The 16,819-nt window shown below is 38.6% G+C and overlaps 1 protein-coding gene and 1 pseudogene across 1 annotated transcript; one reads left to right on the top strand and one right to left on the bottom strand.

Moving 5' to 3' along the window:
- The window catches only part of LOC148131975 (vomeronasal type-2 receptor 26-like), a 234,877-nt pseudogene that overhangs the window by 154,811 nt on the left and 63,247 nt on the right, over positions 1-16,819 (bottom strand).
- Positions 2,686-16,367, top strand: LOC148131976 (vomeronasal type-2 receptor 26-like). The gene is made up of 3 exons (XM_087953384.1): positions 2,686-2,883; positions 3,616-3,901; positions 15,486-16,367. Exons 1-3 carry the CDS (start codon positions 2,690-2,692, stop codon positions 16,365-16,367), a joined length of 1,362 nt encoding a protein of 453 aa, XP_087809510.1. The 5' UTR covers positions 2,686-2,689.

The following is a 16,819-nucleotide window of genomic DNA, read 5'->3' as shown; positions in this document are numbered from 1 at the left end:
TGGCGGTAACAGCCAGGATCCTCCAGGAGAACCCTCGGGGATAATTGTTGCCTTGTGCATATGTGTCTAAGAAATTGACTGACACAGAGTGGCGCTAGGCAGTTTGGGAGAAGGAGGCTTTTGCAGTCCAGTAGGCTCTCCTGTTATGGAGGCACTTCCTGGGTACCTTTTGAGGTTTGGGCTGACCACAAAAACTTTGAAGCTCTGAAAATTCCCCGGAAGTTTTTCTCTAAGTAAATTCACTAGGCTCAATACTTCAAATGCTTCTATTTCCAACACAAATACATCCCTGGGGGAAGAACCTGTTAGCTGATGCTCTGTCAAGGAAACCCCTATATGACAGCCAACAAGAGGAAGTCATCCACATCATGGTATTGAACACACAAAGTGCAGCTCAAGCCACCACTAGGAGCCAAGCCAGATGCCAAACTGGCCCACTTGAAGAAAAGCTAACAGACCTTAAGGCAGCACAACTAAGTGACCTGTGGTTCATGGAAAAACGGGAAATTCTAACCATGAGAGAGAGATTGGCATGGAAAAGATCCAAGCTCTATGTATGTTAGTTCATTAGTTTGAGGCTAATGATACTTCAGCAGAGTCATGACTCTCATCTGGCTGGCCATTTTGGATTCCTAAATCCTCTCCACTTGGCTCAGAGGTATTTTTGGTGGCCAAAAATGACAGCAGATGTAGAGGACTGTGTTAAAAGTTGTGCCATTTGTGCCACTATGAAATTGAGACCAGGGAAGTCTCCCTGTCTCCTCCAACAAGTGGCCAAACCCTGTCACCCCTGGGAAGAGATTGACATAGACTTTATAGTGAAACTTCCTGAAAGTTTCACTATAAAGCACAGTGATTCAGACTGTGATTGATTTATTTTCTAAGCAAGCTCATTTCACTGCTTCAATTCCCCCCAAAACCAGTTTCTGGGAGGGTGGGGCAAAAAATCAGGTCACAGTATCCACCAAGCTATGGGGACTGCCACCATCATAGTGGCAGAATTGATAGCCCACTATTTATTTAATAAACTATGGTAAGATACTTCAAAATATAAAGAATCTCAGTGTCTTACACAAATATGGAAAGATAAAAAAGAGAGCAAAATATTAAATGTTCTATCCACTCTAAAAGTTTCTCCCTATTAACCAAATGGTATGGTCCTCAGTCTGACATTTTCCTGTTCTTAGTCAGCTCTCATCCCAAAAATCAGTATTTCTAGAAAACAATGGAAATAAAAATTTCGCTGTCGGGTTCTGTCACACGACTGAAAGAAAGCACAACAGCCACAACAGGATTTGATGTAAGCAGCTTAGCTTCCTCTGGAGTGTGCCAGCACTTAACGGACTAGACAATGCAAGCTAACAAAGATTAAAGTCAGGGCTAATTATTTAGTTCATCCCACCACCTTCATACACCTGATGTGCCCTGCACCAATTATCCCGGCACACCCAAACCTTTTATCCTGACACATCCCAATTGGCAGGTACACACTCAGTTAGTCTTCCTGAGAGGAGCTTGCCCCCAGCTGTCACTCCTAGGTGCCTGCCCCAATAGCCGCCGGTATGCCTCCCAATCAGCTGTTTTACGGCGACTTTGGGATTTCCCTCTCAGCTCTTCTGACATTGCTCAAGTTACGTCTGTAGGCTCACGGCAGCTAAATGATCAGGAGTCACAAGGCTTCGTAGCAATGTGCACGGCCAGCCAGGCCCCCTGAATGGCAGTCCAAGGATGATGTCGGGCTGACATTCACCTCAGTCCCAAGCAATTTTAAAATCATCTCCAATTTAGGATTCCTATATAAGAGGTCTTTCAACTTAATAAAAAGCAACCACGAAAGAGACCTAAAACAAGATGGATGGACAACATCAGCAAGTATTGTGGACCCAATTGGCAAAAGAAAGCTAAGGACCATGTTGGTTGGAAACATGCAGAAGGGGACTTCATCCTGCAGTGGATAGATAATGGCCGTGATGATGATGATGATGATAATGATGATGATGATATGGAGATATAATAGAAAAGAAAATCACAAACAAGCCCAACTCTTAACATTAGACAGGATCCAAGGGTACTTAATAGGTATCAGTGCCACCAACCTAGAATGCCACAAACTCCATAGCTCTAGCTGACATCTCCAGTGCTCTCCGGAGACAAGATCCCACACTGAAGGACAGCAGAAGTCTTGAACTACCTTCCTCCAGCATCACTTTCTGGACATGTCCACACTGGAAGAACTGCAACCACTAGGGAACACTGCCCCCCATTGATGATTGATGATTTTTCACTAAGATGCTAAGATTCTGCAAGCTTTACAACATGGAGCCCTGGAAGGCGTTCAGAATCCCAAGAGGAGAAGTTTCTTCTCACTGTAATTTTCATAATTCTGGTGTTTGAGATCTCTTCTGCTACATCTTGCCTTTAATACAAACATCAGACTGAAGAAAGATGAAAGGGATCTTGCATCAGAAAAGGAAAAATGCCACAGATCATGCTGCATGACACAATTTAAGGGTTAGAGATGGTGTTCTTGAATGTACCTTTCTCTTTTTTCTATGTGAAGATTGGTTTGTTTCTGTCTGAATCAGGAAAGTGAAGGTGCTTTGAATTCTTCTCACTTTTCTTGTTGTTCATGTTTAGAAACAGGAAGGAGATTGATTCAGCCCTGTAACTTATGGATCTTCTGCTTCTGATGCTGGTGGTGTCTCAGGCAGTTTCCGTTAACCTTAGAATGAAATGCCCACTGAATTTTGAGAATCGGGATGAGGAAAAACCATGGAACTATTACAAGCCAGGAGACCATTTCATTGGCATAGTCACCACTGAAACAACATCATCACTGAAAACCTTGCCTTTCAACATGGCTCCTTCTAGTCAGTCTCGCTCGTAAGTTTTTCAATGAGATGGAGTTTCATTCCCTCCTTTTGCAGTTCTAGCACTCTTCTTTTCTTTTGATCTCACTTACTCTTTACTGATATTGCAGGACCTGTCTGATTTCTAGAATCATTCTGACATCCATGGCTTTCCTTTTTTGTCTTCTATTGTGGAAGAGATTCAAATCCAAACATGAGGCAAATAAAACTTGAAACAAGTTCTGATTATTTATCTATTCTCATTCAATACTTACTTCATCACTTGAATACTAAGTTTGGTTTAACGTAGTGACTGAAAGGGTTGCAGATTCTTTAGCCCGCCTCATTTTCATATTTATATAATCATTAATTGACACAATATTCAATGCCTGATCCTTAAAAGGATGAGTTCTTTTTGCAGTTGCATTTCTGTGTCACTTATAAAACTTCCAATTCATTTTATGGTAGTTCTACTTCAATGATTGAATGATTTTGAATACAGGTTAATAGGCAGATGAATATTAGAACTGGTAGAAATAATGGTGTATTTGTAATTCTTAACTATGGTGGAGGACAATCTCCATCCCATCTTCTCAATGACCATAAAAAGTACCTGCTGATGGGTGCCTATTATTTATCTTTGGCTTTGCATCTATATTGGCATAAGACACAGTAGACTTGTGGAGACAAAGAGGATTAAACTGAACAAAATAATTGTGTTGTTTCTGTTGATGATGATGGTAATAACATGAATATTTTTTTACAGTAGGACAAATTATTTTAAACAGCTAATTCTGATTTTTGCCATTCAAATGGTCAACAACAACCCCCAGTTTCTGTACAATCTCACCCTTGGCTACAACATCCATGACAACTATGCCAACACCCTTGGCACTTCAGATGCTTTGCTGGACATGCTCTCTACTGGACAACCCAATGTTCCCAACTACAGCTGTGGAAGAAAGGAAAACCTTTTGACTCTTGTTGATGGAGCTAAGAGGGAAATCTCCATTCAGATGGCAACATTAGTCGGGATCTACAAAGTCCCACAGGTGTGTGTCTGTGTGTGTTTTCTCTATGTGGTAAAGTGAGCGATAGAACCAATCATATTTTGTCAATGGAATTTAAGAATTGCTTTCCAACTGTCATGGCTATGGGCATATTCTCTTATGACACCATCCCCATTGCTTTGTGGGCTTCTGCTGCACACTTGTGAAGATAAGGAGGGGCTCTGTGAAGTGTATGCTGATTGCTAGTTGGTGTTCATGGATGTGCTTTACCTGTCTTCTGCCTATTTGTCCTATGTAGTGTCTATTGCAGTCCTTACACTCTATGCTGTACAGAATTCCTGGGTTTTTTTCCCATTTTGGGGTTGCTGGATCTTTAGTTCACTTCATTTTGGAGGGTTTACATAATTTGTGTGTTACAATGATACCATGTGGTTGTAATAGTTTGTTGGTGGTTTCTGAGATGTTTTTGATGTATGGCAGTCTTATCTTTTTCACAGCTTATGTTAGTTGTGCTATATTAGGTTGGTGGTTAGGCACTTTTAATAAAATTGTGTGGATATATATTTTGTTGGAAAATGTATAGATGATCTGTTTCCTTTTTGTGAAGTTTAGTGTTGCTACAGTGTGCTGCTGTCAGGGCTCCAACAAATCCAGCCCCATTCAAATCATAAGTCTCTATTCGCATTTCTCAGAGTAAAAAAAGAAAAGATTAATGTTGGCATTAGCTGGGTGCAACCAACACTAAAATACATCATTCATTTCACCCTTGACCCTGGTCTTCCCCCATCCCCTGGATGTATATTCTCCAATGGGACACATCCATAGCCAAGAGTCATCAATCATGCTCTCCAGTAATATTCTTGCATGCCGACAGCTTTGGGCTGCCAAGGCGATTATCTGAGACATTTGAGGAATGCACTGCTTTCCCCCACTCCCTTTCTGCTGGCAACTAAAAAGACCAAATGAATATTTTTAGTTGACACTTGTCTAAATGATGTCCAATGAAGGAACCACTTCCACCCACACTGAGCAAGCACCCAGAATAAAAATAATATGTGAGGAAACCCCACTTCCTACTAGCACTGATGAAGTTACCTAATTGGGTAATGAAATGTCTGCAAGAAAATAACTAAGCTCAGAAAGTACCAAGGAACTTGCACTTCAACACTGAGCTGTAACTATTCTTCTCCATTAATTCTGAGATTATTAATAAATACATCTCAAATGGATTGTCTTTGGAAATGACATCATAGCCATAGAGAGGTGTTTGATCATGAGCCAATAGAGTGAATTAACATCTCTTCTTCGTGTTAACATTTTTATTGAGTTTTACATGTTCATTTTCCAAATTCAATTTCAATAACATTTTATAGATCTTAGCAATAATGTGTCCATCATTTCCACATAGTAACTTTTCCAATTCATTTTTAACAAAGTCAAATCCATAGTGCTTTTTATCCAGTTTAAACCTTTCTTTTAGGTGTTGATAAGCATTCAGAGTTTTGGAGCATAAATTCAGCACCCAAAAAGTAAACACAGATGGCTGAGGCTTCATTTAACTTCTTTATAAATATATGAAGTAAATTTTACATTACCAGTTGTAGATTTCTCCAACATGGAGCAAACTCAAACAAAAGCAGACATGTTACAGGTTCAGAGCAGAGCTCCAGTCTTTAGCAAATAAGCAAGCAATTTGTTTTCTCTTTCACTTTAGAGCTGAGCACAGAATACAGATAAACCACTCCCAGATTCTCTCTTTAAGTTTCAGCCCTCAGTTCAGCTCTCATTGGCTGACCTTGTTACTAAGCTCTATTCCCATTCATGAATATACTCTGACAATAAGCAAACCAATGGCAAACATAACCTGATTCAAATTCTTCCATCATAACAGATAGCAGATAAATCAGAGTTGGAAGGGACCTTATAGGTCATCTAGTCGAACCCCCACCCAAGCTGGAGACCCTACACCATTTCTGACAAATGGCAATCCGATCTCTTCTTGAAAGTCTCAAGTGATGGCACTTCCACAACTTCTGAGGGCAACTTCTGTTCCATGGGTTGATTGTTCTCACTGTCAAAAAGTTTCTTCTTATTTCCAGGTTAAATGTCTCCTTGTTCAGTTTCCGTCCATTATTCCTTGTCTGGCCTACAGGTGCTTTAGAAAATAGCTTGACCCCTTCCTCTCTGTGGCAGCCCCCCAAATATTGGAAGACTGCTATCATGTCTCCCCTGGTCCTTCTCTTTACTAGACTAGCCAAGCCCAGTTCCCGTAACCATTCTTTGTATGTTTTAGTCTACAGTCCCTTAATCATCCTGGTTGCTCTTCTCTGTACTTTTTCTAGAGTCACAACATCTTTTTTATAATGTGGTAAACAAAACTGGATGCAGTACTCTAGGTGTTGTCTTACTAAGGCTTTATATAGTGGTATTAGTACCTTCCTTGATCTTGATTGTATCCCTCTGTTAATATAACATAGGATTGCATTAGCTTTTTTGGCTGTTGCTGCACACTTCTGGCTCATATTTAGCTGGTTGTCCACTAAGATTCCAAGGTCCCTCTCACAGTTACTGCTATTGAGCCTGGTTTCACCCAAACTATATGTGTACTTTTGGTTTTTCTTGCCTAAGTGTAGGACTCTTTTTGACTTTTTCATTTTCTTAGATATGGCCTGTTTCTCTAAGACATTTGAGCTATGGCCCAGCTTAGTATCATCTAAGTCTGTCAAGATCTACATAATGGATATTGAAGACTACTGGGCCTCATTGAGTACCCCAGCACTTCCCCCCATGTACTTAGACCATTAAGGACTATTGTTGAAGTTGTGAGTCCATCTCATGGTGGTGCTATCTATTCCACTTTTTTCTAGCTTACTAAGAAGTAGGTTGTGGTCTACTTTGTTGAATGCCATGCTGAAATCTAAATATATTATGTCTACAGTATTTTGCTGGTCTACTAATTTAGTCACTATGTTGAAAAATGAAATAAGATTGGGTTGGCATGATCTGGTCTTAACAAACCTGTGCTGACTGCTAATTATTACTTTACCTGTTTCTAGATGTGGGTAGATCTGTTTTTTTATTATGTTTTCCAGTATCTTCCCAGGTATTGATGTTAGACTGATTGGTCTATAGTCTCCTGAGACTTTTTTTTTTTTTCCTTTTTTGAAGATGGGAACCACATCAGCTCTTTTCCGGTCCTCTGGTAGTTCCCCAGTGCTCCAGGATTTTTGAAAGATATGGTGCAGTGGTTCTGAGATGACCTCTGTCAGCTTCTTTTAAAACTCTGGGATGTAATCTGTCAGGCCCTGGTGATTTGTGTTCATCAAGATCAGACAGGTGTTCTCTTACTTTTTTTTTTTTTTTTTTTGCTTATTTTAACTTTTATTTCTGGTCTGTCTTTTACAGTTATGTTTTTGGTGGGTTGAGCTATAGTTTCTTTTTGCGTGAAGACGGATGCAAAGAATGAGTTAAGCAGTTTTGCTTTCTCTCTGTTGCCTGTTACTTCCTTGTCATCGTCTCTGGTTAGTGAACTGACTGTTTCCTTGATTTTTTTTCTTGTTTTTTATATGTTGGAAGAAACTTTTTTTTTATTATCTTCATCTTTTCTTGCAAGTCTTTGTTCATTTTGAGCCTTTACTATCCTGACTTCGTCTTTGCAGATTCTGGCTATCTGCTGATATTCTGCCTTAGTTGTATGTCCTTCTTTCCATTTTTTTGTACTTGTCCTTTTTTTCTTTCAATTTGCCAGAGAAATCTTTGTGCAGCCATGCTGCTTTCTTCTTGGATTTCTTGTTTTTCTTTCTCAGTGATATTGTGCTGGTCTGGGCTTCTATGATCATACTTTTCAGAGTTTCCCAAGATTCTTTTTTCTTTTTTTGTAAAAAAAATTATTTGGGTTTTCACAAAACATGCAAACATGCACAAAACATGCAATTCAATTTCTAACCTCTATTTTATAACATATAATTCTTATCAACCGAATTCTGCTTGGTACATTTCCTTACAAATACACACTAGGTCCTAAAAAATACAATTATAACATTCCATTTCATATAATTTATCAACCAAGTTCTATTTGGTACATTCCATTAAAAATCAATAAATTCTAAACAGGAAAGGAAGTAAAATAATTACTAGAGTTGTTATTCTATTCAAATTCATCTTAACACCTGATATTCATATTTCTTTTCAATTATATTTTAATAAATCATTAATAACAGTTAAAGTATTCCCATCCTTTCCCACTTCCATTCTCTTATTCTCTTTATTTCATTTAGTTACATTCCATAACACTACCAATTTTATCTATCATTTTAATCACCTATATTTCATATTTTCTATACGCATTACTATTTCTAATATAACAATGCTATCTGATGTACCCTTGCAGAATCCCCTCTTTCAATTAAGTTTTCAACCATTATATCTGTGAATCCTTTTACTTTTTCCCTGTTTCTCTATTTCCTGTTTCTGTCCTTTATAACTTCTTCTCCTTTCCATTTTCCCTCTCTTCTTCTCCCTTGCCTTTTTGACCCCCTTTCTCTCTCTCTCTAATTCTAATTCTCCCTTCTGTAATCCTCTCTTCTGCTTCTTCCTAGTGTTGTAATTACTTTTCAAGCTATTCTATTTTTGGTTGTTTTTTCAGATCTTAAATTTTTTACTCCCTTTCCCCCTTCTCCTTTTTAAACCCACATAGAATTACTTGATCATTAAAGATTCTTCTTTGTCCCGCCCTTCTTGTTCTGCAAGCATTTCTTGTTTTTCATAGTTCAAAATCTCCATTGCTAAAAATTGAAATATGAAGCCAAAAGATCCTCTTCCCTCTTGTGCATCTTCTTTCTGCTTTTTAAGTTCCATTTTAGCTCTCCAAGGAGTGATGCCATTTTAAAGACTTTTAAACAATCACCTGATTAATTTTAGTCATTAAAATCCAACAACCAAAATTCCAAAGATCACCAAGTAATCCAAATAATCCAAGGCTGTTTCTTCTTGCTTCTTTTTTCCACTTTCTCTTTCCAGAGGTTCTGTTATCTTGTAGCAAAGTTTCAATTACAACGTATATTTTAGGAGTCTTGTTAAAATTTCATTATTAATTCTTTTTAATTTCAGGTGGTCTCCTCCATTTTTTCCAGATCCCACCCTTTCTCTTTTTTCCTCTCCTTCCCTCCTTTTAAAGGTTTTAAAATATCCAAAAATCTTTATTATCCCTTTGACATTTTATTTTCAGCTTACAATTGCCTATTTATGTCAAAGTGGATTTACATCAATTTCTTGCTTAGATGTCTTCTTCTTAGCTTTTAAAGCCAATTACAGCTGTCAATATGAGGAAAAAAAAACACCAAATCTTTTCCCTGTCCTCTCTCTTTTGCCGCTTCAAAAATCTTATTTGGGAACAGTATTATTCTTTATAGTTCAAAACCCAGGGTACCTTGTATAGTTGCTTTCTCAATTTCTCTTTCTTCTTCCTCCTGAACAATATTGTTGGGTTCTTCTTTGAGGTGGCCATTTCTCACCACCTCTGCAACCACCTTCGGGAAAGGAAGTAGCCAGCCAAGGAGGAGAGATGCGGCTCTCCTCAACCCTGCTGGCAGTCTCCCTCCTCTTCACCACCTCAACTGGGTGGCTATAGACCCGAATCCAAGCAGTTTGGGGTGCTCCAGCAGCGAGCACGGATCGAAACTGCATGCGGATTTCGGTCCATCACCGAAAAAGCCCAAACCGGAAGTCCTGACTTTCCCAAGATTCTTGAGTTGTTTTCCCTTTTAGGATTTTCATCCATGGAATCTTTCCCAAGTTCTCTCTGAGTTTATTAAAATCAGCTCTTTTAAAATCCAAGACTCTGGTGTCATTATGTTCTATTGATTGTGTTATGTTGAATTCTAGTATGACATGGTTACTCTCACCCAAGGTTCCTGCAGTTTCAACTCCCTCGATCATTTCTTCTCTGTTTGTAAGTATTAAGTCCAGTATGGCTGTCTCTCTAGTTTCACCCTCTACCTTTTGGACAACAACGTTGTCAGCTAGGTTGGTTTGGAACTTATTTGATTTTTCACTTGGTGCAGAATTAGTTTTCCAATTGATATCAGGACAATTGAAGTCTCCCATTACTATTGTTGCGTGTTTCCTGCCTATGTTTGTTAGTTGGTTGGCAAAAAGGACATCTATTTTTTCTGCTTGATTGGGTGGCCTATAATATACACCTACGGCCATTCATTCTTTTTTTCTTTTATATTGACCCATATGCATTCTAGGAGGTTTTCATCTTTGGTTTCATGCATTTCTGTAGCAATATAGTGGTCCTTTACATACAGTGCAACTCCACCTTCTCTTTTACGGGGTGTGTTTTTATTTTGAATAGTTTGTATCCTTCTACCAGTATGTTCTAATCATGGGTTTCATCCCACCAAGTTTCTGTTATCAGCTTTAACATCTTTTCTTATCTAGGGATAAGTTTCTCTGAGACTGGGTCTAAGCTCCCTCTTCTTCAAAGGAGCTGATTTCGAACAAGAGTATGAAAATTTACTGCATAAAATTAAAAAGAAAACCCAAACTTTTCAGCTTCCTTATCCCAATGTATTACAGTCTATAATCCGAAGGTTACTGAAATGATCTTATGTAGAACTGATATTTAGTACTTAAAATATATCGCTACTAGAACAAATAAAATCGCAGCATCTTAAAAGTATCTTAAAAGACCTCAGCTGCTGCCTCAAAGCTGGTTTCAGATTTCATGAACCCTTTTCTTTTTTTAAAATCAGGAAATATATTTAGTAGTCTAAAATTAAAGCTATGGAAAATGAGAGAACCCCAAAATTCTCTTTCAGAACAAACAAAATTTTAGTTAAACACCTCTTGGTTTGTTCAACTGACAAACTGTATCAGGATCGTTGGTCTCCCTGTCTTTTGCACAACTGGAGAATGAGCTAACAAGATTGCTACAGAAAGAATTCTGGATTTCAAAGTAGAGAAAGATATGGCCATCCCCATTAAGGTTGATGTCAGGATTCTGGCAGTTACCCCCATTTAAATCATGAGTCTCGAGCCAAACTTCCAAAACTTAAAAGGGATTTATTGGGAGTTAACATGTCCGGCACTGCCTGGATGATACTGACCCTGAGACACATATTTCATTGTCACCCTTGACTCTGGTTGTCCCCCACCCCCTGGGTGTATCATAATTCATATTCTCCAAGGGGACACATCCATAGCCAAGAGTCATCAATCATGCTCTCCAGTTAGAATTTTGCATGGCAGAAACTTCAGTCACCTAGTACTATCTTTGAAAACATTTATGGAATGCACTTTTGGTTTGCAACCTGCCGCACTGCTCCCCCCTCCCTTTATGTTGGCAATTCTAAAAAGACCATAGAAATATTTTATGAGTTGACAGTTGACACATTGAAATTGATGAGCCACTACAAATGGACCTTCCAATTTGCCAAGAGTTTTGGTGCAAAAGTATGTTAGCATGGTAATTACTCAAACAAGATTCAATGGTTAATTAGAGGAGATTTAACCAATCTCTGTATTGCTTATGCTTATATTTGCATAGCTCCAGAGATAGAAGAAATAACATTTTTTTCCATCCTTCGGTTATAAAAAGCATATATATCTTGGACTATACAATAAACCAAAGTTATATTCTGATCCTTACATTATAATAAAACCCACATTTCCCACGTGGTCAGAATTAAAAGAAACAATACATAATAGAGGCATTTATTTGAACAAAACAGTTCAGGTGCAATCTGCATGTGTGGGTCGAAGATGTTGGTGGTAATGCTATCCATTTAGTTGTGTCCATCTCTTGATTATTCTATGGGATGGGTTTCTCCACATCTTCTGATCTTGCACTAATTCTTAGAGCTATTCTATGCTTTTTCTGTGTCAGATTTGATGGTGTCCAGTCACTGAGTTCTTTGGTAGCCTGGTTTCCTTTTAAGGCTAATGGGGTACAGAAATAGGATTTGAATTTATTATTTTTTCCTTTCAGCTTGTTTTTTCTTTATTTTTATCTACAGTTTTGTTAATGTTCTGTATTTTGTACGTTGTATCCTGAAATGGTTTGATTAATGAACAACATAGTTGTCTTACATTGCTAAATCATATAAAAATAGTACATATTTATATTCTATATACCAGAGGTGGTATTCAGCCAGTTCGCGCCGGTTCTGGAAACCCAGTAGCAAGAATTTGGCATGGGTCGCGGTACCGGTAGCGACATCTGGCTGGCCACGCCCCGAACTGGTTCCTGGTCATACTTGCTTGCCCCACCCATCCTTTCACCACTCGCTTGACCCGCCCACATACGCTCAGCCCGCCCATCCCAAACCCACCCTATAAAAACACATCACCACATGGTCTTATCACTTTTGCATGCTAGTTTGCTCTGCGGCTGCCTGTCTAAGCTGATTTGAGACTGATCTACTCTTCCCCAATGGATCTCCTACAGGACCTGCCTACAGGATCAAGTAAGCACTGACTCACTAGACCCCAACACCCTGCCCTGGCCCTGGGTTGAATCCCAGGCATTGCTTCCTACCACCCGGCCTTGCCCCAGTTTCTGGCAGCCTCTGCCAGCCACGTCCTCAATCCACGGCCTGGTGTAGCTCCCCAAGCTGCCGTGGGTCCCTTGTGGGCCAGCTGCTAGGCTTGCGGCCGCCCACCCCTGCTGCCGGGTTTCCAAAAGCCCCCAGCACTTCTTCTCACTGCCCAGTCCCACCCTGGGCTTCTGGGGCCCTCCGGAGGCCATGGCCTCCAGCCCGGGGCCTCGCGTAGCCAGCCAAGCCACTGCAATGGCTTTCATCGTGCTGCCGAGGCCCCCACCACACTTCCCCGGCTTCATCAGGGCCTTTCTTGAGCTTCCCGTGGCCGTGGCATAAAGCTCGGGCCTTGCACAGCTGGCCAAGCCACGATGATTGCTTGTGGGGATGCTGCTGCCCATTGCGGTATTCTAAGCCTTCTCCTTGATTGTAAATTTGTAATTGTTAATTTATTCATTTCTGCACATTCTAATATTTTAATTCATTTTCATATCTTTGTTTTTCCATTTTTGTGCAAACACAATTCGGCATCAGTCTTGTTTGAGCCTTGCTGGATGATAATGTAATGAAAGGGCTTTGGGCAATTCCTAATATAGCTCTACCTGGAATAGATTTTTTTTTTTTTTTTTTGTAAAATAGACTGGCCTAGGGCCAAAGTAATGGCCCATTGGCAAAGGTTGAGGGGGATGAGTTTCTGCCTTTCTTGAGTGTTTACTTTTCTTTTACGGGAAATATTCTGCCTTTTTAATATATCCTAAAATATTTCATTTTCCTAGGAGAGGGTGGGTTTTAACTTCCAACAGTGGAAAACTGTATCTTTCTTGTTTGTTGGACCCCATACTGATAAGACTGTACATTGTTGCTGGGTGAAAAAGAGATCCTCCCAGTCACATGGCCACCAGGCCATGCCCAGCCAGTCACATGATCGCTAAACCTCACCCAGCCAGTCACATGACTGCCAAGCCATGCCCACCAAATAAGCCACACCCACACAGTCACATGACCCCCCTAGGCCACACCCACAAAATAGGCCATGCCCACAGAACCAGTAGTAAAAAATTTGAATTCCACCACTGCTATATACATAGTATATAATATATACATAAAATCATTTTTTATTTTCTTGATCCTTTTTCTTTTCTAACCAGCAATTAAACTTATCCCATACTTTGTAATAATCCGATTCATCCTTATTTTTTAGTTCTTTTGTCAATTTGTCCATTTGTGCACACATCCAAATTTTCCTAATTATTTCTATTTCACTCGGAGTTTCTTTATATTTCCACTGTTGTGCATAGGCCAATCTTGCAGCTGTGATTAAATGAATTATTAGGTATATAATATCTTTGTCATATTTTCCCACATTAATTCCTAACAGGAAAAATTCACGTCTGTATTCTATTTTAATCTTACACATCTCTTCTAACCATTTCTGAATTTTCTGCCAAAACTTTTGGGCTTCTTTGCAATTCCACCATAAATAATAATATGTTTCATTTTCCTTATTCCAACATATAGGGGAAAGATTTGGATACATTTTTTGCCAATTTTGATGGTGGCATATGCCATCTATAAAACAATTTATATAAATTTTCTTTAAATGGTGTGGCCAAAGTCATTTTTTTTGTTTCATTCCCATAAAATTTGCCAATCGTCCAAATGTATACTATGCCCAAAATTCTTCATCCATGCTACCATCATTTCTTTTACTTTTTCTTCCTCTAATTTACATTCCAATAAGACTTTATAAATGTTGTTTATCAATTTCTCATCAGTTCCCAATAGTGCAATAATTGTGTTTTGCGCCTGCTAATTCCCCACTCTTTTATATCTTTCCCATGTCTCGATTGGAGTTGTAAGTACGCCCACCATTCTATGTCTATTCCTTGGTCCTTCAAGTCTTGCCTCGATTGTAATTTCTGTCTATCATTTAAAATGTCCTCCTAGGTAATAATTTTCCCTTGTCTAAGTAAGTGTAGGTAAATCAAAGCTTCTAATTTAGATACCTATATTGGTGTTTCTACATAGATTTGTCTTTTAGTTTTGTTCCATGCAGCTAACAAGATCTGCCTAATTTTGTGTCTTTGAAAGTATCTATGGCCTGCTTGGTTGTCCTGCCATAAAAAGGTGTGCCATCCTGCCTGTAAATTGTAACACTCTAGCGTTAATATTATTTTATTCTTGTGATTTATCCAATCTTTAACCCATCTTAGAGTTGCAGCCCTATAATACAATTCCCAGTCAGGTAGGCCAAATCCACCCCTTTCTGTGGCATTTTGCAACAAATTTAATTTGATTCTTGATTTTTTCTTTTGCCATATGAATCTCAATGTCAATTTATTCAGATCATCAAAAAAATTTTTCCAATTTTATGGGAGCATTCTGAAAAAGAAATAATAATTTAGGTAATATAATAATTTAGGTAATTTGTCCCATTTTTCCAAATCTTCTGCTATTCATTTAATTAATGGATTATAGTTATCATTTTTGAGTATTGTACATCTTGCCGAGATCCTAATCCCCAAATGTTTTACTTTATCTACTATTTGGATGTCCATTATCGCAGCTTGTGTATCCTTTTGTTTATTTGTCATATTTTTGGTAATTATTTTTGTTTTCTCCCTATTAATTTTTAGCCCTGCGACTTTTCCAAATTCTTCTAAATTTTCTATAAGTTTTAGTCCTGAATTTTCTGGCTCATCTAAAATAAAAACTAAATAGATGGCGAAGGCTTGAAATTTGAACTCTTCCTTTCTTATTTTTAGCCCTTTTATTTCTGTTTCTTTTATAATTATTCTCATTAAAACCTCTAGCGTCAAAATAAACAAAAGTGGCGATAGTGGACATCCCTGCCTTGTTCCTTTTTATATTTTGAATTTATTTGTTGTTTCCCCATTCACCAATATTCTAGCTTCTTGCTTATTATATATTGCCGAAATCACCTATAGAAATTTTTGACCAAAATCCATGAACAACATACTATTCTAATGTGTACACGAGGAGCAATAGGATTTATTAAAATCTAATATTTTGGACTTGATTTGACCCCAAATGTAGCATAACATTCTTAATTACTTTTTCAGATCAGTGATGCAATTGTTTCAGAAGCTCTAAATGATAAAAGTCAATTCCCTTTTTTCCACCGGATTCTGCCCAAAAAAGCGGTCACGTATCCAGCAATTGTCCAACTGCTCCTCCATTTCAGATGGACCTTGATTGGGCTCTTTACTTCAGACACAGAGGAGGGAGAGAGTTTCATGAGGACTTTCACTCCTATGCTTGTCAGGAATGGGATTTGTGTTGTGATATCACAACAGTTCTCAGCAACTGGACATACAACACCCCTCCGGGATGCCATCTCTAAGTGGAGACAAGTCAATGTCTTTGTGAACTACATAGAAACAGTTAACGTTTGGGACAGAATCCATACTTTGCAGTTAACATTTGAAGGTGTGCCAGGACCAATTGAAGGGAAAGTCTGGATCGTGGAAAGCATCGAGTATTTGGTAATGGGACGGGAGGATCTTTATAACTATGTCCATAGTATTTGGAGCTTTGCTTTTCAGGAAAAAGCAAGGCCAGAAGATTCTGAACACAATCTATTTGTGGAAAGGAAATTTGCAGATCGGTCTTTTCAATGTTCCTATTCAAAGCATATTTTTTCTGTCAAAGGTCAGAAAAGATGCACTCAGAAAGCACCACTGGAGCCTGGAGAGGAAAGGAGGAGCATATGGATCCCATTTCACCTCCATTTGCACAGCGTTATTAGGACTCTGGCCTATGCCTTGAAAGCAGCATATTCTTCCAGATCCAGAAGGAGAAGCAAGAAGAGCCAAGACAAGTTGGGGTCCCCAAGGCTGCAGCCATGGCAGGTAGGGAGTCCCTATGAGGATCCAGGAAAGAAAGAGAAAGAGAGGAACCTTCTCAGCCTATGTTCAGCTTTGGCTGAACCCTGGCAAGACTAAATGGCTTCAGCTGCATGGATCTTCAGGATCTGGAAATTAAGTTCTAAATGGGGTTGCACTACTCCTGAAAGACATGAGCCACAACTTTGGTGTTCTCCTGAACTCTCAACTTCCGTTCAAAGAGCAGTTGCACAACTTTTTTTTTTTTGTAAAATTTTATTTGAGTTTTCACAAAAAGAAAAAAAAATACAATTAAAACATCTTTTTTTGAAAGCAGCATAATCCCAGGTTACATTTTTTCATACAGACACAAATTCAGGTTCATGCTCATTTTTATATTCTATTCCATATCTTATTACTATTTTACATCTTCTACATGGCTTTTCCCCTCTTTTAATTTCCTCAATTTTATTTTATTTATTTCATCTCAATTCAAATCATTGTATTTATATTTTTTTGTCTGTCCTGTTTCAATTGTCTATTATCTTTTCTCATTAAACAAAATTTCTCCT

The sequence above is a fragment of the Notechis scutatus genome, chromosome 2 (assembly GCF_049901735.1).
Source record: "Notechis scutatus isolate UNSWTSFEM ecotype Mainland chromosome 2, rNotScu1.2, whole genome shotgun sequence".
Lineage (NCBI taxonomy): Eukaryota > Metazoa > Chordata > Lepidosauria > Squamata > Elapidae > Notechis > Notechis scutatus.
The sequence above is the reverse complement of the archived record's forward strand: the minus strand, read 5'-3'. Positions and strand labels throughout refer to the sequence as shown.